This window comes from Macrosteles quadrilineatus, unplaced genomic scaffold (genome assembly GCF_028750875.1).
Source record: "Macrosteles quadrilineatus isolate MER2022 unplaced genomic scaffold, UCM_ALF_1.0 Scaffold_4__1_contigs__length_99947679, whole genome shotgun sequence".
Lineage (NCBI taxonomy): Eukaryota > Metazoa > Arthropoda > Insecta > Hemiptera > Cicadellidae > Macrosteles > Macrosteles quadrilineatus.
Genome location: NW_026542597.1, coordinates 30,999,093 through 31,023,780, shown reverse-complemented (window position 1 = coordinate 31,023,780; position 24,688 = coordinate 30,999,093). Strand labels below are relative to the sequence as shown.

General features: G+C 36.3%; 1 protein-coding gene across 1 annotated transcript; it reads left to right on the top strand.

Moving 5' to 3' along the window:
• The first annotated feature begins 378 nt into the window (after positions 1-378).
• LOC128991662 (uncharacterized) lies at positions 379-13,716 on the top strand. The gene is made up of 13 exons (XM_054414748.1): positions 379-985; positions 2,574-2,735; positions 3,603-3,758; positions 4,108-4,308; positions 5,861-5,972; positions 7,244-7,450; positions 7,725-7,822; positions 8,150-8,305; positions 9,142-9,321; positions 9,794-9,930; positions 10,618-10,828; positions 11,319-11,469; positions 11,631-13,716. Exons 1-13 carry the CDS (start codon positions 749-751, stop codon positions 12,890-12,892), a joined length of 3,270 nt encoding a protein of 1,089 aa, XP_054270723.1. The 5' UTR covers positions 379-748; the 3' UTR covers positions 12,893-13,716.
• Positions 13,717-24,688: the final 10,972 nt, after the last annotated feature.

Genomic DNA, 24,688 nt, shown 5'->3' with positions numbered 1-24,688 from the left:
GCACTTGCACCAAATGGTTTGGAATTTAATAAGGAATTTAAAAATATAGCTAAAAATTGGAAATTGCCAATAGTAAGTCACTTTTCACTTTCCACCTCACATATCAATAAGTTGGCGCTTGCGACCTTGGGCACGGCCGCCTTTAACTACGGTAGTTAAAGGCGGCCGTGCCTTGGGAGATTAATATTAATCTACGGTAAGACAGACAAAATATAATCGATAGCATCACAAGTCTACGTGCCTAATAAGAAAGAAAAGAAGAATAGCTAGGTTATTTTTTGTTGTTGTTCTCACTTCTTCTAGAACAAAATTGTCTGCTAGTGCTAGTTGAAGGAAGATCGAATCGAAGTTCGAAGTAGTTGATCTTGTTAGTTGTTTTGTTAGTGTGTGATTGTTTACTAACTTAACTTGCTATGTCATTATTCAACACATTGTTTTCAATTTCAAATTATAATTAATTTCTATGTTACCACTTCTTTTGATAAGTTTTTGCATTGACTTTGTATAGTCAATGGTTAGTGTTAATGAAGTTACCGTACTCCTATCATCCTCATAAACTGTCAAATTTGAGGTTGATTGTGATTTTTATCTATAAGTTCTGAAATAAAAATAGTAGGCTTGTGAGGCCTAGCTCATAGGCTAACTAGGTAATTCCAAAGGGAAGCCATAGGAAGGGTAGGTGCTAAGTCAAAGGGATTCATTTTCCCGAGTTGTTCAAACAGAATTGTTTATAAGTCTCTTTTGGATAATGGAAGGACTTGGACTACCTACAAGTTTTGGTCAACAACAAAATCAAAGGAAGCGATTTGTGAAAAATCATCGACCGAGATCGAATAAGAAGCCACAAATAATAAACCATTTGATTGATAATGATGTCGAAGCAGTTTTCAATAAACATTTTTCTTTTTTCCACGAAAAGATACATGATAAAAATGCATGTAAACTTCCAGAACCATCATCTCTATTTCAAGTGGAAAACTGGAAAGTGAGTAGAAAATAGTTTTAAGCTGTATGTTTAGAGCGTAATAGCCAAAGCAACATTCAAGAAACTTCAAAATAAGCGTAGGCCTACTTGTTATAATATTAGCTTTACTTTTTAAGGTTGATTACTTATTCTATCCTTGTCACCAAACTGAAAGCCTATGGAATCCTTGGTTCATTTCTCTAGTGGATAAAAGACTATCTTACAGGGCGGCGCTTGAATGTAAAAGTGCCCCTTTGCAGCTCTGATGAATTGATGCAACCCTCAGGCGTCCCCCAGGGCTCTTTGTTACCACATTTTTTCTTCTAGAACGCTAGGCACAAGCCTTTATGCCTAATATTTTTCACATTACTTCAAGCTACACCTAGAGGATACGGCATTATCACTTAAAATTTGTTGGTGATTTGAACCAGGGACCGAAGTCTCACGCCTACCACCTTATAACCTCCATTAATGACATTGTGTATAAGTATGCTTAACGTGGAGGCCCTTTTTTTGCGGACGATGTTAAGATTTTTGTTGAAGTTTCATGACAGACAGCAAAAACACATTCGTACACACTCACGGGCACACGCAACGGTAACTGTGTAAATACACAGAAGCCTTAGGATATACCAGCCGAGACCATCTGCTCAAAGTAGAGATTTTTCAGTGCCGCCAAAACTGGGAACGATTTTCAAGGATTTTAATGTAAAGGGGCTGTTGAAGACTTTTCTTTTTCATAGACCTTTTCTTTTTCCCTTGACCTGTCAATATAATTGATTATTTGCATTTAAGTTATGTGTAATTATTTCATATGTGTTTTTTTGTTGTTTATTTTTCAATACACATTGTTTTTCTTGCTCATGTTAACATGGTGTGTCTCATTTCTTTTAATTTAAATATTTTTACATTTCCTAATCCGTTCCACAGACGGCAAGTGGTAACAACAAAAGCCCTGTCATTTATGTGGTTGCATATACATGATGAGGTATATGCAATGTGATCGAAGAACACAAAATTCGTGAACTACCCTGAGATACAAATTTAAAATAGGACATAAAATATTTTGGGCACTCTATTTTCAAAATTAATTTCTAAAGGCTAAAAAACCAATGACAAAATTGTGATAGATTATAAATTGTTGTGTTAGATCTTTGATATTTTAATTTCAAGATGTGGGCTTCAAGATAGTATGGCGTGATATGCTCCTCACAATAATCCAAATATATGCTTTTCATATTGATCGTTATTGTGCAGAGGCGGCCCTAGCCCTACATAAAGGCGAACAAGGGGGTGCCTGGGGCCCCACACTTTCCAGGGGCCCCAGGCACTGTGGTATTTCAGATATTAAGAGAGGCCCGCTATGGAACTTCGCCTTGGGCCCCGCAATCTCTTGGGCCGCCACTGTCATTGTGATAAGTTTTTATACATATATAGGCACTTGGTGGTGTAGCGAACTATAGTTGTTCAGTAAGCCTATTAGGATAGAAACCTATAGGCCTATCAAAAAGTGTTAGAAAAAGTATTTTGTTGAATTTGTTCTAAGTGTTTTCAAATAAAGTTTAAAGTGTATTTTTTTAATGGTTTTCACTGTGCAAATGTATTACAGGATAAACGATTTCAACAGTTGAAAATAGAACTGAACAAGACGAAGAGCAAGTTGAATGATTTAAATTTGAAGGATTGGCATTTCCATACTTCTAGCACAAATACTGCTGGAGACGTTTTGAAAAAAGTCAGGCATACTTTTGGCCCGGAATTCCTAACCCAGGTAAATATATAATAGGCCTATAGAGTTGACTTGACCGTTTCAAGAAAACATGCATAGGATGCCATTTCTTTATAATAAGCCCTTTCCACATGTACAACCTTTTCTAACAAATAATGAAATTGTAGAGTATAATATCTGCAGTCTAAGTAGGTATTCCGAGGAAGGAGCAAAATTTCCACCCTTACGATGTTTTGTGACTATGATGTATAACTACCTATGTCAAGTGTTGTTCCCTCTCTATATACACTTCCTTTATTGTTAGGCCTAAGTGAAAAGATCCTTGTTAATAAAGATTACTTATATAATCCTGTATTGTATATATCGTACTTGCAGTTGCTTCAAATTACTCTTTAAGAGTACTTGGAGCCTAGACATTCTAACTCGTAAAACAATTAAAGAACTTCAAAAAAAAATTCTAATCTCACAATATACTAGATATTTAAATTACTATCACTCTGGAGTTTGAAAAAATATTCTTAGATGGTATAAATAACTCTTCAGCGGCTATTTGAAATTAACGAAATCAACATTGCTCTTATGGCGGGCAAATCCAAGATGGCCGTTAGCTTCCATGAACTCCCTTGGAAAACAATTCAAAACTACAAGGAAAATTTCTAATCTCACAGTACCGGTATACTAGACATTTAAATTATAATCACTTTGGTGTTTGAAAAAATATTTTTGGACGGTAAATAACTCTTCACAGCTGTTTGAAATCATCCAAGATGGCCGCTAGCCTCCAAGGACTCTTAATATGACAAATTTAAGTTATAACATCTTTCAAGGATATCTGTAGCTGTTCTGGATGGACAGTTCAATTTAGTCCACCTGTGTTGCCTATGCTGTGAGCAATTGACATGTTCACAGGCCTGGTGCAAGATGTACGAGTGTTTGTCGATGTTCTGGATGGTGCCAGAGCAGTTTCAAGGAGGACAGTTCAACTCTGTTCACCTCTGTGAAGCTCCTGGAGCATTTATATCAGCTCTCAACCACTTCCTCCAGACTTGGTACCCAGATACTCAGGTAGTTTGAATGTAATTTAATTTTTTATTTAAACCAAGAATAGTTTTGAACGTTTTGGGAAAAAAACTTATTTGTATTTTTATCTCAATCAATATTATTTGTGGATTAAATTTATGTATGAAAATCCATATGATAATGAATCTCAATCAAGAAAGTAGTCCTTTTTGTAACAGAGTCTGCACTTTCATTCAACGTCACTTAAGCTTTTTCAATAAAGAAAGATTTGAGATGGCCTATCTAAGTTAAAAATGGTGACAATATTAGAGTCTAGCTATCTCATCGATATCTGTAGGGTGGTTGTTCAGTTCAAGCTCTCCTAATAGTTGATTTACATCACGTGGTGTTACAGTGGGATTGGCTGGCAACCACACTGAATCCTTACCACGAGAGTAACCCACTCTCCCACATGATCCAGGACGACAGGTTCATTCTGCACACTCTCCAACACTGGACGTTCGGAAGGGATGGGACGGGAAACCTGATGGACTTGGGCAACCTGAGAAATCTGCAGCAGCAGGTGGAGAACAGATTGGGAGGCAACGTCATGCTGGTGCGTAAAGTCATCTTCAAAGAAAAACTTTTATTTTACAACAAAAATACATAAAATAACCTCTTAACAATTTGGTAACAATAGATCAGTTTTCTTGTTTATATGTGCACAAATATATAACCTCAATTTTTTTACCTCTTAATCAGAAGCCAGTGAGCTAAATTTATTTCAAAAATAGCCTTCTTTATATAGATTTATCACCATCCTTATGAATCAGCTGAAGACAATTTTAATGTTATAGTATGTCTAAAATAATTGTGCGGTTGGAATTCAACATATGATTTCCCTATCATGGTAAATCTCCCACTCATTCACCCTTTTCTACACTGAAATCCCCTGTAACAATCATCTGTTTTATATTGCAGACAGGTTTTTTAGGAAGCATTTGTTTATTATGATCGAACTACACACATAATAAAACAATAAGATTTATTTTAACAATAAATAATCTACGTATCATTTTTAATTTCACTAAAAGTTTTGTTATAATGTAATATACATAATCCTGGACTAACATTTTTGCTTTTGATGGATTGTTTTAAATACAATTTCAGTTCTGGTAATGTAACTATACATTATTAAATTAGTTAATATCGTGGTAAACTGTTTTAAAAATTCTAAAGTGATTCTTCACTTCTTTATTTAGTTGTTATTTTAATACCGTCGGTAATAGGAACTTTGTCAATGTCTCTAGCGGAGCCCTAAGGTCAGATCAGGATGAAAACCATTGGGTTATCCTGTTTATGCCTGAGTAATCAGTGTACAACATTAAACTCACTAGGTAAATGACAAGTAAAAGCATTCAATTTTCTTTTACTGAGGATAAACTAACATAACAAATTGATCATACCATTTTGAATGAACGAGTTATATTCTTGAGTGTGGCAGATTGCGTGAAAATATAATAATAATATCTAAGTTCTTACCGTCAACGCAATCAGGAGTAATATTTCACTACGGCCGTTTGCGTCGTCAGGTGCGTAGTGGTACACTAAACTATAGTCTTGTCACATTTAACACGAGTTTTCTTCATTTGCATTGCGTCATGGGGTGAATAAATAATACACATATATGTACAGGACGGACACACGAAAACACGAATACACGAAAACATTTAGAGCACGTGCACGGCTTGAAAACTGACGACCGACTCACTGACCGACTTTTTTGAGGGGTTAACTCAGCTGAACCTACTGTTATAGCTGACAAGAGACAACCAAAGTTCCATTACTATACAAGTGCAACTCAACAAAAACTGTTGAAAAAAGCTCACACTTGCTGCAACTCAATCAAATTTAGAACTACTTCGTAAGGGCTTTGGGTTGAAGTTGACAGGATAAGTATATTATTTGTGCGATAAATCAGGTAATTTGCTACTTTTACTAATCCTACCTCTTTGTATGTCCACTGAAAACCTTTTGTAAAAGATCTTAGAATTCCATGTTGAAAGGAAATCATGGTTAAAATGGGGATTGTTAAATTACCAAATAGTTAGAGAAGCTCAAAGTGAGTGAACAGTTGTCAGTAGTTAATCGTGTTTAATGTTTGGCAGGTAACAGCTGATGGAAGTATAGATTGTCAGACCAACCCAGCTGAGCAAGAAGCTCTCGTGGCTCCCCTACATTACTGCGAGACACTCACAGCTCTATCTATACTGCAGCCTGGTATGTGTTGCATTTCCTATCTCTACAATTTATTGAAGTGCCATGTGTCATTGCTATGCAATGCTGAATTATCTTCTCTTGCTTGAGAGCTTAAAACCTACCTCCAAAGAATTAAGTCAAATTTAAGATCATCATTAAGATCTTCTCTTTAAGGTCTTCCTTCTCAGATAGCTACGTGATGTGGTCACCGAATAGTACCTTATTACTGTATACTTCTGCCTGTTTCACAGCCATGTAATGTATGGTATTCTCCTCTGGGCTATGCTTTTACTTGCATTGGAATATTATTGCTCTAGAAGGAAGCTGTGAGAGTGATGACATTAACTGAATAAGAGGAGATGTTTTCATCCATAACCAGTGCTCGATTTGTGGGGGAACTGGGCAGAACGGAGTTCCGGTACCTCTCTTTCGGGAAGATAAAAATATAGGCATATATAGGTACACAAACAGATATAAATCTCATTAAATAGGTTACAGTTCCGGCACCTCATTTTTTACAAATTGAGCACTGCCCATAGCCCATTCCAACGGCTTGGCATCTTGACGGTCTTCGGACAATGCGTGTTCAACTACCTACTATACATGCGTCAAAACATCTCTTATATTATGAAAGATGACAAGATGTTCACCAGTAGGCCTACAACACAATTAGGAGTGTCGAATCTCTTATGGCAGATTGCCAAAGTCCCTTAAGAGCTTCCCAGTGGCAGCAATGGAACTCTTCAACAGCCTACCTGTAGACATAAGAAACTTTTCTTCTTTTTTTTTGTCCTAGGACGCTAGGCACGAGCCCAGAATTGTTTTTAACATTACTTCAGTAAAGACCTAGAGGTTACGGCATTATCACTTAGATAAAATCAAAATCCAATGGTGATTTGGCGGGATTCGAACCCGGGACCCCAGGAACTGGAGTCCCGTGCTCTAGCCACTAGACCAGCTCGCTCCCCAGACATAAGAAACTTGGAAATTACTAAGTTTAAAACCTCAGTGTGGACAAAGCTTGTAAATAGACGTAGGAGATGTATGTGCTAAAAGAGTTGGATGACGTGTCACTTTTCTAACTTGCCGCCATCTCTGTAAAAAAATCTATATTATTATTGACACAGTCTATCTAGGCCTCCTAGAGACAAACCAACAGAGTTATCAAGTAGCTAGTATTTATAAAAAAATGAAACATCTATTGGGCCTATTGTCAGTTTCCCTTTTTATATCTCTACTTCTTTTCCCTCCTCTTTCTTTGTATAGTTTTGCACCTGACTGTACTGTTTTAGGTGGCAGTTTCATGCTGAAGATGTTTACACTACTAGAGTGCGAAAGCATCTGTCTTCTGTACCTACTTGTGTGTGTGTTTAAGACTGTCAACGTGTTCAAGCCTGTCAAGAGCAAGGAGGGCAACTCGGAGGTTTATGTCGTCTGCACTGAGTACCTCGGCCAAGACACGCTTGAGCCATGGCTGCCCACTCTGTTAGACAAGTATGGTATGTACAGTATTTACAAGAAAATAATTTTTTATTTTAAAATATTTCTTGTATAGGCTTTATAAAAATTATTGTAGGCGTTTTCCTTCACGATTAAAATGATAGTGAAAACAAGGTAATAGTGTTGCAAGTCTATCTCAGTCAATAATTCATTAATGTATGATTAATGCTTGAATCCCCAAACAATTTCCTTGTTAACATTGTAATTTGTTGATAACCTCTTTACTAAGATTTATCAGACATTTTCAAACTATAAGTCTGCCTCGAATTTCAGGTTCATCAATGTCAAAGGCTATGTTTGCTGAAGAAGATATTCCAGAAGAATTTAAAGTTCAGGTTTATGAGTGTGCAAAAATGTTTACGGATATCCAGGTAACTCATTTTAAGCTGTAGGCCTAAAAGAAATTTATCGTAAACTTAAATGGTTTAAAATATCACCTTGCTGTGTCAAATGGTCCTAGGTTAGTTAGTAGTACGGTAGTACACAACTATAATTTCGGATTACTAGAGTCCATCATAAAGTGAGACAAAAACATCCATCAAAAATGTAATATAAACCAATTACCCTTAAATTCAGTGATCTAGAGGCTACTTAACGATATTAAGTTGATTATTTTTTCAGAAATCATTTTAAGATAGACTAGTTTTTTCAGATCTCAATTTTATTTTCTGTTTTTTATATTTAAGATAATTTCTTAGATTGGAGTAATAGAGAGAAACTTGGATATCTTCTACTCTCCGACTCCTCCCAAACTGCTCTATTCTCGATTGATCAAGCAGAAGGTCGCTGACACGTATCTAGAACACTACGAGATGCAGCCAATAGACAAATACATTGTCGGAAATAAAGTGCTGGTGAGTAATTTTGTTTACGTTACTTCTACAGAATATAACTAAGGGAAGTATTTAAGCACAAAGTAATTCCTCACTGGAAATCTTTAATACTATTCTTTTTTCATATTTCAATAGCTGCGCTAAATAGTGCACATAAATCACTATGAAAAAGTACGCACACAATAGTTGCGCTATCGCTCAACCCCCACTTTGCATCCCTCTTTTTCAGCGTTTTCTGACTTGAATCCATCTCGTATCTACGATTTCCTGGCCAGCATTATTTCTTGGTTGTACTAGAAACCTTATTAGTTTTAAATTTAAGTTCTCATTGAATACCATACACTATAGCCTATAGTTTTAGTACATACAGTGTATAGGTACTAAAACATGAGTACTATTGCCATTGTGAACTCTGTGACTGTTTCATTTGTTGTCCAATGGTGTAATGATGGATTTTACAACATTATATTGATCTTATAGGGTATCTTCAAAAACATATTCAAAGCTTTACCAGACATTAAAACACTTATTTTAGGCTAACATTAATCGTACAAGTTTTAATATATTAAAGTAATTTATTTAACCAGCAGATTGTTTTGTAGGTTTTTTTTTCTACGCCAGTGGCATTTCACGAGAGAATAAATGTTTAGTGGATGTGCCGGGGATTGAACCCGTCCCTCCCACACCGAAGTCTGAGACGCTAACCACTAGGCTAGCAACACAACCAATAAAGGTTGTTAAAATTAGTTGTTTTATGTTTTTGGTGTTAACTTTTGAAAAAAAACGCTGCATACTTCTTTTTAATTGTCCCAAAATATAGCGTAAAGGTATAATATTAATAGTTTGTATGATTGCAGGCAGAGACACCTAGTTTCAACTTGGCGCAGAGGCAAGAAGAAGGGACATTCAATGACCGGTTGCGCCGTGCCGCGCTGGACCAGCCTCACGGTGCCGTGATGTGCCAGTTGTGGCAGAGAGTAGTGGAAGTGTCGGCGTCTTGTGTGTGGCCGCACACTGACAATGTCTGCTGGTTTGTGGTGAGATTAGTTGTCAACATTGGCTTTGACACTTAACTCCTAAGTAAATAAGAAGTGCATACACACTAGGAGAAGATAGTAGGGCGTCACAACTAAATCACTTTTTAAACCAAGCTGATATTCATTGTACAATAGCTATTCCCATTTTTACAATATGTATTAATTTGACAAAAATTGCTAGCCTCGAGGTTAGGGTCTTGGACTTGCCTAGAACATGCACATAAATATTTAGGCGTTCAAACCAATTTTCCTTAAAAGCGTTCATTGCTCTGTGTTACAAAATGCCTCTTATGTTGAAACTAAAAAGTAATGAGTAAAATCAAAATAATTAAAGTGAATTTTTCAACAATAAACGTGTGGGACAGCAAAAAACCATACGAAAATTACTCCTAGAGTTACTAACTAATATTTTATTCTCTCTACCTTACTGTAATCAACACAGTGCACTTTATATTCTGTATTTGTTTGTCAGTTCAACACAAAGCAGATACCAGAGTTGCAGCTGAAGACTGCTCAGCCAGTGTCAGCTGTCCGCAGCTCCAAGTTCTGCAACGGTCGAATGCTAGAAGTATTTTGCCAACTAAAATATCCATCACTTTATACATCCCTGTGAGTCGATATTTTTACAAATAGTTAATAAGAAGTATGGTCAGATAAAAGAAATGATTTGTTCATCATTGGCATACAATACACCACCTTATCCACTGAGGGCCATGCGGGCTGACAAATTAAAGGAGCTGAGTGAGGTTTAAAAAGTGTACCGTAAGGAGTAAGATCAAAATAAATAGCAACTTAAATCATGATATCTGCTCATACTGCTCACAGTAGTGCACTTAAAATGAATTATAAAAAATTCTTATTGATATATGCTATCAAGTTAATCAGTAAAAGTTTTTTAGTATGTGTATCCTTGAATTGCAACTTAAATGTTGACAGCCGTTAAATTATCCAGCTGATCATAGGGTAAACAAATTAGTTCTCCATAAGGATAATGCGGGAACTTCAAAGGCCATGAGGCCGAGCCCCAAGCAACCTTTTTACATGTTTACATGTTAGACCTTAAATGACATCTACTCAAAGAGATATTTCAAATGAGCCGTAAACTAACATAATCGGTCGAGTAAACCACGGAGGAATTCTGACAACAAGTTCAAGTATGATAATTTTGACAGCTTGACAAAACAGTCCCCATAAGACCACAAGGCTCTTTCGAGAATGCCAGTAAAAGCCTGGATTCTCATTAGAAACAAATTCTGTTGAGTGACTGGACTGATCATCTTGCTGCTGTGTCTGCAGGAGTACGGAGGTGTCTACCAGTGCTACAGTGGATGTGAGTCAGCTGCCGTGGTTCACTGATAGTTCTCAATGTAACCTGGAGTTGCTGGATAGATTGTGCAAGGCTCTTGGAGATCTCCCTGTAGCCAAAAGTCTGTGTGTCCAAGGTCTTCCACTGTTCACTCAGTTTACTGTCGCAGTTGTGTTCCTACTGGCACACTCATTCTATCAGGTCAGTCTAAGTCTAGCGCAGCATCTGTTTCTGTTACAATGTTACAATTCACACGTTTAAGTTTTTGTGATGCAAGAATTCTAAGAAACCAGAGTTTAAACCCGCAGATAATACTGTTAGAGTATTTTCACTGCCAAAACTATCAGAGTTGGGTTAGAGAGTTTTTTTTGCTAATGTATTTTTCTTCTTTCTTTATGTTAACTGCCTATCTGGTTGAGTGCCAACAAAGCAGTGTTCATTTCATGTGTGTTTTTATTATTATTGTTTTTTGTATGGGACAGTCCAAACCCATACCCTGGTTTTTTAATATCTAACGTTGACATTTTTTGTTAACATCATTATTTAATAGCCTAGTGATAAATGGCATCTAAATCCAGAAACGATCTCGCTTGGAATCGAACCGGTGCGATAACCACTTAACTACCTAGACAATATTGTTGCCTCTGCTGTGTGCTAGTGAGACAATTTTTATACGTGTTGTTTGTAACAGGTAGGGTTGTCAGTGGAGGGGGATGTGATACTATGCGGCTACAAGCAGGCTCTAGGCACAACAGAGTGGCTTCACACAGTGTTGTCTCACATGCGTCGTCTGCCGGCGACCGAGGCAGTATTGTCTCTGCTTCCCATCAACATGTTGTGTGGTTGGTAGCTCTTTAATTTCCACTTAATAAGAAGTAGCAGATGAACAATAAAGTGTCATCAGTATTTATGTAGCTTTAACGTTCCCAAAATTCTCTGTGATCCAAGTGTTTGACACCGCTCTAGTTTATTAATAAATCTGAATTGTGCGTGAAATTTTCAGATCCTTCATACAGCATGAAGAATGGGGTTTCATTCTACATGTGCGTGTCCAGCATAAACAATGCGAGGTTGTTGCGCTCAATAGAGTACGAGGTCCAGAGGATAATGCACAATGACCCTTCGATACTTCACAGTGACCCGGCAATACTGCAAAGTGGCCCGGCAGTGCTACACAGTGACCCGGCAGCACTACAAAGTGACCCGGCAGTACTACAAAGTGGCCCGGCAATACTTCAGAGTGATCCAGTAGTACTACAAAGTGACCCGGCAATACTTCAAAGTGATCCAGCAGTACTACAAAGTGGCCCGGCAATACTTCAGAGTGATCCAGTAGTACTACACAGTGACCCAGCAGCACTACAAAGTGACCTGGCAATACTTCAGAGTGATCCAGTAGTACTACACAGTGACCCAGCAGCACTACAAAGTGACCTGGCAATATTTCAAAGTGATCCAGCAGTACTACAAAGTGGCCCGGCAATACTTCAAAGTGATCCAGTGGTACTACAAAGTGACCCGGCAATACTTCAAAGTGATCCAGCAGTACTACAAAGTGGCCCGGCAATACTTCAGAGTGATCCAGTAGTACTACACAGTGACCCAGCAGCACTACAAAGTGATCCAGCAGTACTACAAAGTGGCCCGGCAATACTTCAAAGTGACCCGGCAATACTTCAGAGTGATCCAGTAGTACTACACAGTGACCCAGCAGCACTACAAAGTGATCCAGCAGTACTACAAAGTGGCCCGGCAATACTTCAAAGTGATCCAGTAGTACTACACAGTGACCCAGCAGCACTACAAAGTGATCCAGCAGTACTACAAAGTGGCCCGGCAATACTTCAAAGTGACCCGGCAATACTTCAGAGTGATCCAGTAGTACTACACAGTGACCCAGCAGCACTACAAAGTGATCCAGCAGTACTACAAAGTGGCCCGGCAATACTTCAAAGTGATCCAGTAGTACTACCCAGTGACCCAGCAGCACTACAAAGTGATCCAGCAGTACTACAAAGTGGCCCGGCAATACTTCAAAGTGACCCGGCAATACTTCAGAGTGATCCAGTAGTATTACAAAGTGGCCCGCCTGTAATAAACAATGAGCCAATGATAGAAATTAGTAATCCTGTCACAGTACTCAATGACCCTGCAATACTGCACAGCAAACTGGCACCACCCCAGAATCACAACTCCTCTGGGCTGGGAGATAGGTCACTTGTTCATGAGAGTGGCTCAAGTACTCCCATGGATCTCACCACGTGACACCCAGCTCCAGTCTCTACTCAACAATATGACAACCTGCTCTTTAAAATTCATTTTCTCAAATTATAAACTTTGAGTTGTATAAGAATTGCAGTATTATAGTTTCAAGAAAGTAATTTAGAAAATATTTGTATATATCTTTGTGTATGGTGCATTTTGATTTTATTAAGTTGTAAAAATAGAGTATAGTCATTAATTGGTAATATTAATTTCTGACTTGGTTACAGTTCATTACAAAGTGTTACAAAGTGTTACAATGTGTGAAGATAAATATCTTAGTTTCATGAATTTTTGTTGGGATGGTAAGGCTTTATGATAATGGCAAAGAGCCTGTCCTAGTTTATGAAACACAAAAACTTTAAACTTGGAATATTATGAGCCTTGATGGCATTTTCAATTATGGAAGTACGAGTTGATTCCTTACCAACTCAAACCTTCCTTGGTTGAAAATACTTTCTGTTGTTTCGATGTTGCTTTGTTTTGATGTTTTGTACAAGTTTACAATTACTACATTCTTTAACCTTCACAGCGGGGTGAGAATACAGAAGTGAATAAAGTGGTTCTTTAAATCCTCTGTAAAAACAGTTATACACTCACCAATCATAATACAGGTAGAACCCAACTCGATTGTACTGCTTATGTTAAAGAGTGTCTCCTTGGTTTTATTTTAGCGAATTTCCCTATAGAGAAGTAGCTAGAGTAGGTGGCATGGTAAGACCTAGGCCCGGGACCGATTTACTTTTCCATTTTGATGTCCCCAGAAGCCAAAAACACCATTCGTTCAATTTGTTCATTTTTATATAGGCTATGTATATATATATATATATATATATATACACGTGTCCGTGAACACGATAACTTGAGTAATTTTTGTCCGATTTTGATGAAATTTGGTTTGAAGGTGTAAGGCAGGATAAACATTAATGAGTTTGCGGACCATGGGAACGGGGTTTTACGGGGTAAAAATTGGTTTTTAGCGAATTTCCCATATAGGGAATAAGCTATTACCGTAGTACTCATGGTAAGACGTGGACCCAGGACCAATTTACTTTTTTGTTTTTAGGTCCCTAGAGGCAAAAAACACCATCCGTTTGAATTCATATATATATATTATATATGTGTCCGTTAGCGCGACAACTCAAGGAAATATTATCCAATTTTGATGAAATTTGCTATAAACGTGTAATACTGTAAGCATGCATCAAGTGTAAACATCCTGTAATATATTTTGAATGCTTCATTTCGTTATAGGTGAAAAAATTAATGGAAAACTTGTTTTATATGTTTCTAGCATTATATTAATATTAGACTCAGGTTAATTTACAGAGTGCAGGTATTTTAAACGTATTGTGCGCAGATTAGTGAGGGAAAAGCGGGATTTTTATGCTTGTGAGGAGGGATTTCTTCCGGAGCTGTGTGGCAACACTACTCTACTCAAAGAAGGGTAGCACTTTGTTTGTAGCCTCAATTCTGTCTGGATGAATACAATTTGATGAAAAAAAATTTCAGGCCCTGGGGTCGAGTACTGTATTAATTTTTTTTTAACAATTGTTACTACTCCCTGTAACTTTAACTACTGCTGTTTATTTTTAAATCTATTAATTTTATTAACTAGAGAAAGGAAACATAACTCTAGCTGTGAAGATGAGATTACAGGTCCATTGTAGCCCTGGGAAAGCCAGAGTGTAAATATAACTGACCAAAAGACTATTCTTTGACTGATTTCTACGATAACTTAATTTGATTTGTAAATATATTTTAGTTTAAGTTTGTATCATTATAATTCGTATACAATAGTACAATAAAGAAATGTCATTTACTACCTATCTGTTTACTGAAATATTGTCCTACTGTCATCTTTTCTCAGTTGAGGTTATTTTTCTTAAAACATTTAATTGGTGTAATAATCAGAATACAATAAAACTTTATTTATACATTTCAAACAATTCAACATATGACTATGATTTTCAATCAAATATAAATGTTTAAAAAAATAAAATAAAATGAAAGCTCAATAGAGCAATGGGGGAATTGCGGCACCATCTTCAAATTGAATGCTTCGAATTTTTCGTCTAGTTCCCCGTAGCCTTAGCGAAACTGCTCGAATGATGGAAAGCTGGCTTTGGATCCTCAACCATCCGATAATTTGGGAGTATGGTTTTCTCCATTTTACAGCCAGGGCTTCGCTTGTTCTCCTCTGAAACGCTTCATATTCTTTGTGGGGGACTCCTTCCGTGGAACATATTAATGGTGTGAAGCTTCCTCTGATGTCTTCGGCTGCTTTGTCATATTTATTGTGTTTCTGAATGGCATGGTTTCGAGATATTGTTCCCCATTCTTGGTTGGCGTAAGAGGGAGCGTCAGCATTAACAATGCGATTATCAAAAAACGCTACTCTCTCAGCCTCACAAATACCATTAACTTTAAAATCAGCTTTTAAAGCAGGCACATTGTTTGCAGGGTCAGCTTCTCTCATAATAGGCTCGACTTCAACCCCTTTCCAGGCCATATTTGCTATCGCAGCACAGTGGTCTCAATGTTGATCATGCCCATGTTTGATCAATCCTCCTTTTTTACAATTTAATGCATGTGTTAGATTCATAGGTTGATCACAACCATCACATCGTACTGGTAAATTTCTTAGTGTGCGGCCATAGCGAATTGACAAAGCATCTCTGAATTGATCCGGGGACAAATCCGTATGATCAGATGCACATGGTGTCACAGTTAACCATTGGCTAGTATTCCCTGCTACAATTCTAATTATTGGCTTCTTTTGACTTTCAGGAAGTAATTCCATAATTCGTTCATTATTTGCTTTAGCCAACATGTCTTTTTCTAGTTTTCTCTTCTTTATTACATCTTGTAGTGTTGATACATGATCATTAATCTTTAATGGTTGTCCATTTTTAATGGCTAATATTAATTTTTCTGTGCATTGTTTTGATGCTTCAAATGAAATACCATCGTTCTTTGTCGGGTCCTGAATATTTAAGCCTCCAAAACGAGTAGGGAGAGAGAACAAGTCATGTTCAAGTTCAGAAATCTCTTTTTCGAAAAGGTTGGGAGTGAAATGGTGATGTATGGCAGTTTTTAAATCTTCGTATTCTTCACTAAATCCCTCTGTTACTCTTTGGAGAAATGCCCATTCATTTTGTAATGACTTAGTAAAGGCAGTATAGGCTGCTTGAGGACTTTTATGTGCAGCTATGCCAAATTTCTTTATACAATCAACCCATTTTTTTACTTTTTCTTTCACGAATTCCTTCTTTTCTTCTGAGCTACCAATAATATACCCCCTAAAAACCTGTACGATGTTACAATTTTCACTTGTAGGTCTCTGAAAATTTCTTCTGCTTTTAGCGAATTTCCCATATAGGGAATAAGCTATTACCGTAGTACTCATGGTAAGACCTGGACGCGGGACCGATTTTTTTTTTCGTTTTGAGGTCCCTAGAGGCCAAAAACACCATCCGTTCAAATTCATATATATATATATATATATATATTTATATATATATATATATATATATGTGTCCGTCAGCACGATAACTCGAGCAAAAATGATCCGATTTTGATGAAATTTGGTACAAACGTGTAAACGTACGTTTATTCGAACGAGTTCGCGATCCAGCATGATCGAACCATGGGAACGGGGGTTTACGGGGGGTTTTACGGGGTAAAAATAGGTTTTTCCCATTTTTGACCCAAAAAACATAAAATTTAGCAATTTCTTTCCAAACCATTTTGTAGAGCTTAAAAAAACAAATAATTTAGTATATTGAAGCGTTATTATGCGACTAATGGTTACGGAGAAAATTCAAAAAAATTTTAAATTTAAAATTCCCATGTTATTCTTATGGAGAATAAGTAAACTGTTGTAGTTTGTTTGTTTGTGAAATATTTTGATCAAATTTGGAAAATGTTTTCATTTCTTACTAACTATTCACATTTACAAAAAAAAAAAAAAAAAAACAGTTTTGCCCTCCCTGATGCAGCAAACCTAAGTACTTGTTAAACTAATTCTATTTAAATCAAGAATAAATGTTATATTTTTAAGTAGACATTTCAGTATAAATCCAATCAGTCAAATGGAAATTCGCTTAGTCTGCAGGTTTGCTGCGGCGGGGGTATTTCTTTATATTCAGGTTTTACTATCAATACACTTTTCTTGGGTTCTGGGTAATACCCCCATTTTGGCCCTTCAACACGTAAAGCGTTAAACCATTCTCTAACTTTAAGTATTTCACCGAAACATGCAGAATCATCAGCGTACCAGTTTTGCTTCCAATTTAGGCTTTTTAGTTTTTTTACCAAAGGTAATATGCCAATTGCATACATTAGGATGCCTAAAGGGTCTCCCTGAGTGGTTCCTTCTTGACTAAGGATGATTTTATTGCTTCCTCTAAACATAATGGTTGCATACCTTGGTATGTATTGAATAGGAAACGAGCGCAACGAGGCCAAAGCACCCTAGCATTCCACAGAGTTAAAGGCCTGCTCAAGGCGTTGAACGCATTTGAAGCATCTACAAGTAAAATACAATTTTGGTTCATTGAATAGGTCCGTCATAGCATGTATAGCACCTTCTATTCCAGCTTTCGTTCCGGCGCAGAGTTGGTCAGATCCACATATTTCTTGAACATCGTCACCTGTTACAAAAGCCATGGTTTTTGCACATAGTCTCTGCAAAACTTCTCCAACTCCTATTGGGCGAATACCAGGGTATTTGTTCAGTGCTAATCCTCTTCTAGCTAACAGAGCTCTGATCGAGTTCCAGTTTACTATCCCGTTTGCCATCCATCGAGTTAACGATGCGACTGCTTCCCTTAAACGAGTGCTATGTGCTCCATAGCGCAGCAACATATTCTTCCATTGATCAGCATTTGTTCCGCTAGGGCCAGCACTTCCATGCAAACGTCTAGCCATCTTCTCTATGTGGTCACTGGATATATCTACATCTACCATCAATGGTAAGTTCTCATCAGCTAGAAAGGTATTGTCATTCGGAACCATTTGACGTGGGTGCTTATTTTTTAAAACTTGAAAAACATTTTGACCATCAGGAAGGATATCGTCAGGTGTGAGTACTCCATCGCCGGAGCGATCTGTGAGCCGTCTTGTAGCTTCACGCAATTTTCCTTGTAATACCAATCTTGTGAAGATTCTTATTTTCTGGTCTTCTTCTTGGTGTTCTTGTGATGTTTTCATTTGCCGATCACATCTCTCAGCTTCACGTATTAATTCATCAAATTGATCATTTTCCCACATTTCCATTCTTTTCTTCATCAAACGTCTTATGTCAGACCCATTTTTTATCATTTTATCTTTTTGAAGAATGGTAGCACATAAGAAAAATATTCTTTCGGTTGAATTTATACCATTAGGGACTGCTTGGATCTCTTTGGCTAGAACATCTACAAATTGCCTTCCAATTGAACCTTGTGGTATTGTATATTGTCTTCCTTTTAATTTCATTGCACAAAGCCACCGTTTGTGCCATTCATTGTTTTCTTGAGAACTTACAGAGTTAAGAAGTGGAACTCCGAATCCTCTGGTAAATAACTTGTTCATAAAATTGTCTTTAATCATATCATCTTGATTGACATCGTCTGCTGTTACAAGAAATTGAACACTTCCGTGGTCATAGCATTCATTGTATACAGCTTTATTTGTATTATCGGAAATTGGAGTTGGTTTGGCTTTAGTTTTTACTTTTGAGGTCCTAAATTTCACTTCTCTGGAAATGCTTTTAGAAATTTTACTATTAGTAATCATCTCATCACATATTTTATCTTTTCGATTTATTTGGCTGACTATACTTTCATTTGGAATTAAAAGTTCAAAATGTCCACAATCCAAACGGCCGGTTAAAAGTAGGTCCGCTGTAATTTTATGAGAAGATCTTGATATTATTGTTGGTTTATTTTCCAAATGGATGATTCTAGTTTTAAAATGTTTAGCTTGATAAAAGATGTTAATGTTGATTTCAAACAAGTCAGATATAACCATACATTCAACACTAGTTCCATTACCATCTTTTTTCATTTCCTGGCAGTATTTTTCTTTATCAATCTCAGTTTATTTCATCACTAGGGCGTAAAGTGACTCTTTTTTACCCAAGCTCATTTTTTTTTCGATTCAGGGTTGACTTTTTTGATCATGCAATGAACTTAATTTTTTGTCATATTGCACCTTTATTTGAACAAACTATGTAACTAAACGAATAAAGATAACCTTTCAAAACTAGTTCTGACTTTTTTTCAATTTATAATTTGCTAATGATTCGATCATTTTGTCTATCATGATTGTGTTTGTGTACATTATACTATCGATATGACAAACTACAGCATTTACAATAAGGCACCTAAGTAAGCTACAATCGATACATGGGATTGTTTACAATCAAAATTGACAACAGCTGATTTTTACTCCCTGGGGGCTATAATCACTTTTTACTCCCTGAGAATAAAAATGCTACCGCAACGTTTATAACGGTTGTTTTTGCTGCAGTATGACGATAATCTATTTTTGATTATATAGGTAAATACTGATTAATTGGGCTGGATGAGGTACCCAATACCTGGCATGCGTCTCTGTGAGGAGACTTCTCCCAAGTACAGGTAAGAGGCAACTTCTTGAGACAAATTTAATCTGAGTTCTTTTAAACTCAGATATCCTTCCTTATAGATTTGCCATCCTTGTGATTTTGCTGAGAAACAATTTTCCAAGTCTGTTTTATGATAACCTATTATTTAAAAATGTATTTGTAAATTACAGCTTGGACTCTAGTAATAAAACCCGAGTAAAGAGCGCACTCACTGTTATACTGTATATATATAATAAAAAAACTTTAGTTATCACCTGCACACGTGACAAACATATGCCCTGACAAAAAAACCCACCAAAGCCGCTTTCAATTTTTTTAATAGGACAAAGTTTTATAAATTTGTGTTTGAAAATTTATAGAAATTTGAGGTTGGGATTTGTAGCCAAGATCAAAAGGGCACATGCTGAAACTCATGGTATAAACATTGAACATTGTGGCAGTGAGTCTCAGTAGAGTGGATTTAATGAACATTGAGCCTCCTTGAGTTTAAGGTTAAGGCATTCACCTTCACAGCAAAATTATTCTGAACAGTTAGAGAACCCCAAGAAGGCTTTTGCCTTTTCCCATGAAATTGATAAAAACTAAATCACGGTCAGAAAGGCTTATCACATGTACCATTGAGTTCTCCATATTTGAAACAACTGAAAAATAATCAGGTTGGTTTTCCAATATCTATCTGGTATAGGTTGGCTGATAAAACGTGTCAGCTAGAAGGCTATGAACAATTGAAAATAACAGAACTACCAATCAATGGCTATGATATACAATATGTAATAGACATTAAGTAATATTTAAGTACCTGGAATAGTGTTTAGTATATTTTTAAAGTTTCTTAATAACTTGCGACTTGTGTCTGAATAAATGCTATGAGTAATGTGAACAAATAAATAATTCCCCAAGATAAGACTTTTTCCATGCTGTTTAGATGTAATTTGTTTTTGTTGTAATTAGATTAAGAAACCTTGATATAAATTGACCACGTACCAGCTGGGGAATTGCTTTTGTAATCATTGTAGCAGGCGCTATGTACAATAACGCTTGGTCTATTGTCCAAGCCTTTTCCATGCTGGTCTAAATGACTTATTAATATTGCTGTTTGATATAAAAATATCCACTAATAGATGTTTACTGCATACTTTTGTAGTCCACTCAATAACTAGGGAAAAAATCAACGATAAATAATTTTAAAAATTTATAATTTAGTATATAAATTATGTACATTCCTTTTCCAAAATCATTCAACAATTTTCTCTGATAAATTATTACAAAACAAGAAAACAATATTCATAATTTCTAAAGTACTGTAAACAGAAACACAATAATTCAATTTGATTATATCATTGTATATGTTACCAGACAAAACCTGATTTTAGGACAAACTAGTTTGGCCTTATAGATTACAGGTTTAACTGGTTTGGCAGGGTGGCGATAGAATAAACCAGATTGGCCTGCTTTAGACGTTTGAAACTACTGCTTAAACTATTATTAGAGTCTCATAAAAAGTTTAAGGGTAATGCATGAATAATTAACATCTCGATATACTGAGGAACAAAACTAAAGGTATTTATTGTTAGTTGGTCCTAAAATCGGGTTTATCCAGTAACATATACATGAAAAGTGGTATTTTACTACAAGTCCTATCCTATACAAAGAAGGTTGTGCTTGCTTAAACATTTATTTCAGCAAATTTCTGTAAGTTATTACCGTAGGTCTCATGGTAAGACATGGTCCCGAGACCAATTTACGTTTTGAGGTGGGAACCTCAAAACCAAAAAATTAGATATTGTAAGTATAAATAGTTATTTGTGCAACTAGTGAGCAAAGGGAGTTGCCTCACTCGAGAAACCATTCCTCACTTGCCTACGGCTCGTGAGTAAGTATTTCTCTCGAGTGAGTCAATTGCACTTTGCACTCGAGTTGTACATTATATTTTTCCTACAGTTACCATAAAACAAATAAATTGGTAAAGAAACGTGACATATTTTTACACATAAGAGAACTTTTAATATGACAATTAATGATACAACAGTACAACAGCTGACCAGCTGATTTACAGCCAGTACTGCCAACGTATTTCGCGTGCATACTACCTTGTCTGCATGTTACGCGCTCACTATTTCATGCCTTCACGTTGCAAATCTGGAGTGAGTGAGACAAAGTAATGAGAGTGAGTAAGTAATTGTCATTGATTACTGATGAGCAATTGGCCACTTTGCTTTCTCAAATCAGTGAGAGAACATGTACATTGTTAGGTAACTGTAGGAAAAATATATAAATCAAGTTATAAAGTAGTTTCCCTCTTTAACATTTCTTTCATGCTACTATTGATTTTTTAGATTTTTTTATAAGTACTTACTAAAATTAATGTTATTTAAATAGGAAATAAATCTGACAAGTTTTAGGGAATATTTTAGTAGAAATCCAGGCAGGCAAATGGAAATTCGCTTAGTCTGCAGGTTTGCTGTAACGGGGGTATTATCAAAATTTGGTATTTTATGGTCCTTTTTCCTCTATACAGAATGGCACAACCCCTAATGGTCAATACTGTAAAAATTACCATTCAAAAGTTAGTTATTGCAACTCATCTGATTTCACCCATAAAGTACCATAGTTTCTCTCACTGCTTGTTCGTGATAAGGGGTTTTGACAAATTAATGGGAGAAAGTTTGTGTCAGATTACTGATACCGTTAATTCATGAAAAATATTCAAGTTTTAACTTAAAAAAAATCTGAAACAGGTTCAAATGTTAGGGAAAGCCAAACGTTTACTTCCAAATGACTAGCAAGATGAAACAAATATTTTTTCCAACAGTCACCCGACAAAGTTGGCTTCCTTGTACTGTTTATAGTTCAGAAAGCTGCTAATTGCTGCATATTTATACTTTGCCGTACGGTTTATACTTTGTCGTCCGGTTTATACTTTGCCGCACATCAGGATTCCAACGAAACAACACAAAACAGCATGGTTCTATTATGCACGTAATCCGTGTAGGCTTGGAAATAGGTTGGCAACACTTAAAGATAATAATACTATGAGCAGCTGATTGACTATTATAACTACGATTTAACCTGTCATTTCGTGTTTATAGTTTCGGTATTTCTGAACTTTTCTTTTAAATGTTTTTAAAACATTCCTACGATCTTAATAAACAAGAAAATACCTTTAAAGCATTTTTTTTAGGCGCGGAAACCACTTCAAATTGCAAAAACATACGGAACTATACTCTCAAAACGCAGAGCACATTTCTTGCCGAGGAAAAATAGCGGAGTGATACGGACCGCAGGTACTACTTTCTCTAGGGCACCATTTGTGTTGCCAGCTGAACCTAAAAACGTGTTGTATAGTGTTTGAAAGACTAATTATTTATATGCTTTATAGTGACTGTAGGAAAAATATAATGTGTAACACGGGTGCAAAAGGCCTTTGCTGCACTCGAGATCATTCCGCACGAGCCACAGGCGAGTGCGTAAACGTTGCTCTCGTGTGCAGCAAAGTGCCACTTTACCCACTAGTTACACAAATAACCATTTTCCGTTGCACATTAAAATGTACTGAGGAATCATATAGTGTATATACTTAACAGATTTTGGAGATAGTCTGAATAAGAAAGATTACCTCCTTGTTCATTAATGAAGACAATTAAAAAAATTGAATATGTCACTGACAGCATTTTCAACCAAAGTTAGTCTAATTGTTGTTAATTAATAGAAAAACTAATTAATAAAATGGAGTACCAGCTTTTAGCGAATTTGTAGTAGCAATTATTACCGTAGGTGGCATGGTAAGACCAAGGCCCTTTTTCAATTTTTCATTTTGATGTCCCCAGAGGCCAAAAACACCATTTTTACAAATTGTTATATATATAGGCTACGTGTCCGTGAACACGATAACTTGAGTAATTTTTGTCCAATTTTGATGAAATTTGGTTTGAAGGTGTAAGATGGGATAAACTTGAATAAGTTGGCGAACCAGCATGATTGGACCTTGGACACAGGGTTTTATGGGATAGATATTGATTTTTTCTAATTTTTTACACTCTAAACACAAAATTTCCGGACAAAAATTACTTATCGTCTGGATGGACACATAAGTATATATATATATATATATTTTATATAGATATATACTAGCTGTATACCCGTTTTACGTAAGGGGTGAATACAATATACAGTACGAACAATACAATGAGGAATCTTATTACGTCAAGTATAAATTCGAGCATTTCATTTACAGTAATAATAAAAAGAAAGAGTTATAACTAACTCAATAGTAAGTACGGTGTATTAACAAGAAATAATAATAATATAGATACTATATGGAAATAATGTCAGTTAAACTATTAAACATTGATAATAATATGGTTTTTTTTATTACAATAAAACATTTAAATGAGAAGTGGTATAAATATGCCATTTAGAAGATCTTCCCCTTCTTTCACCCAAGGTTTCTATTGTTGAAAAAGAGTCAATGTGACAAAGACAATGTGGGTGGTTTATCTGAGTGCCTCCTCATACACGATTATATGTTTGCAGTCTGGCTGCCCGGAGCATGAATGAAGAGGCTTTTGCTGGATCTCACACTGGAATACGCAACGTACAACTATTGTCCGTGAGAGAAACATGCTGATCCGCTCAATTCGGCTGTGGAAAACGTCTGGTCTTGTGATTTATTAATCGTCATGACATAGCAAACTGTGACCCGGAAATGTAGCTGCTTGAACTCAATTGGTAGTTGATAAAAATTAATGGAAGTCTTGGGATAAATTGATAAATACCAATTCCTCAGCACCAACCAGTGAGAATCTCTACTCCAATGATGTATTACTTGAGACTGCGAATACGAAGACGCGTTCCATTACACAATTTGGCTTGATGTAAGTTCATTAGCAGCATCACTGGAGATCCAATCTTCAAGGTGAGCTCATAGGCAGGCGAACCGGGTGCTGATACTGAGTCGAGAAACCCTACTGGATAGTTAACAATATCTTCTTCTCTCAGGATGGTGTTCACAGACTTACAAGTAAGATAGAAGGTATACATACATAAATATTTGAACGAAAGGTGTTTTTGGCCTCTGGAGACATCAACATTAAAAAGTAAATAAGTCCCGGGCCTAGGTCTTACCATGAGACCTACGGTAATAGCTACTTCCCTATAGAGAAATTCGCTAAAAAGAGGGCTAGGCT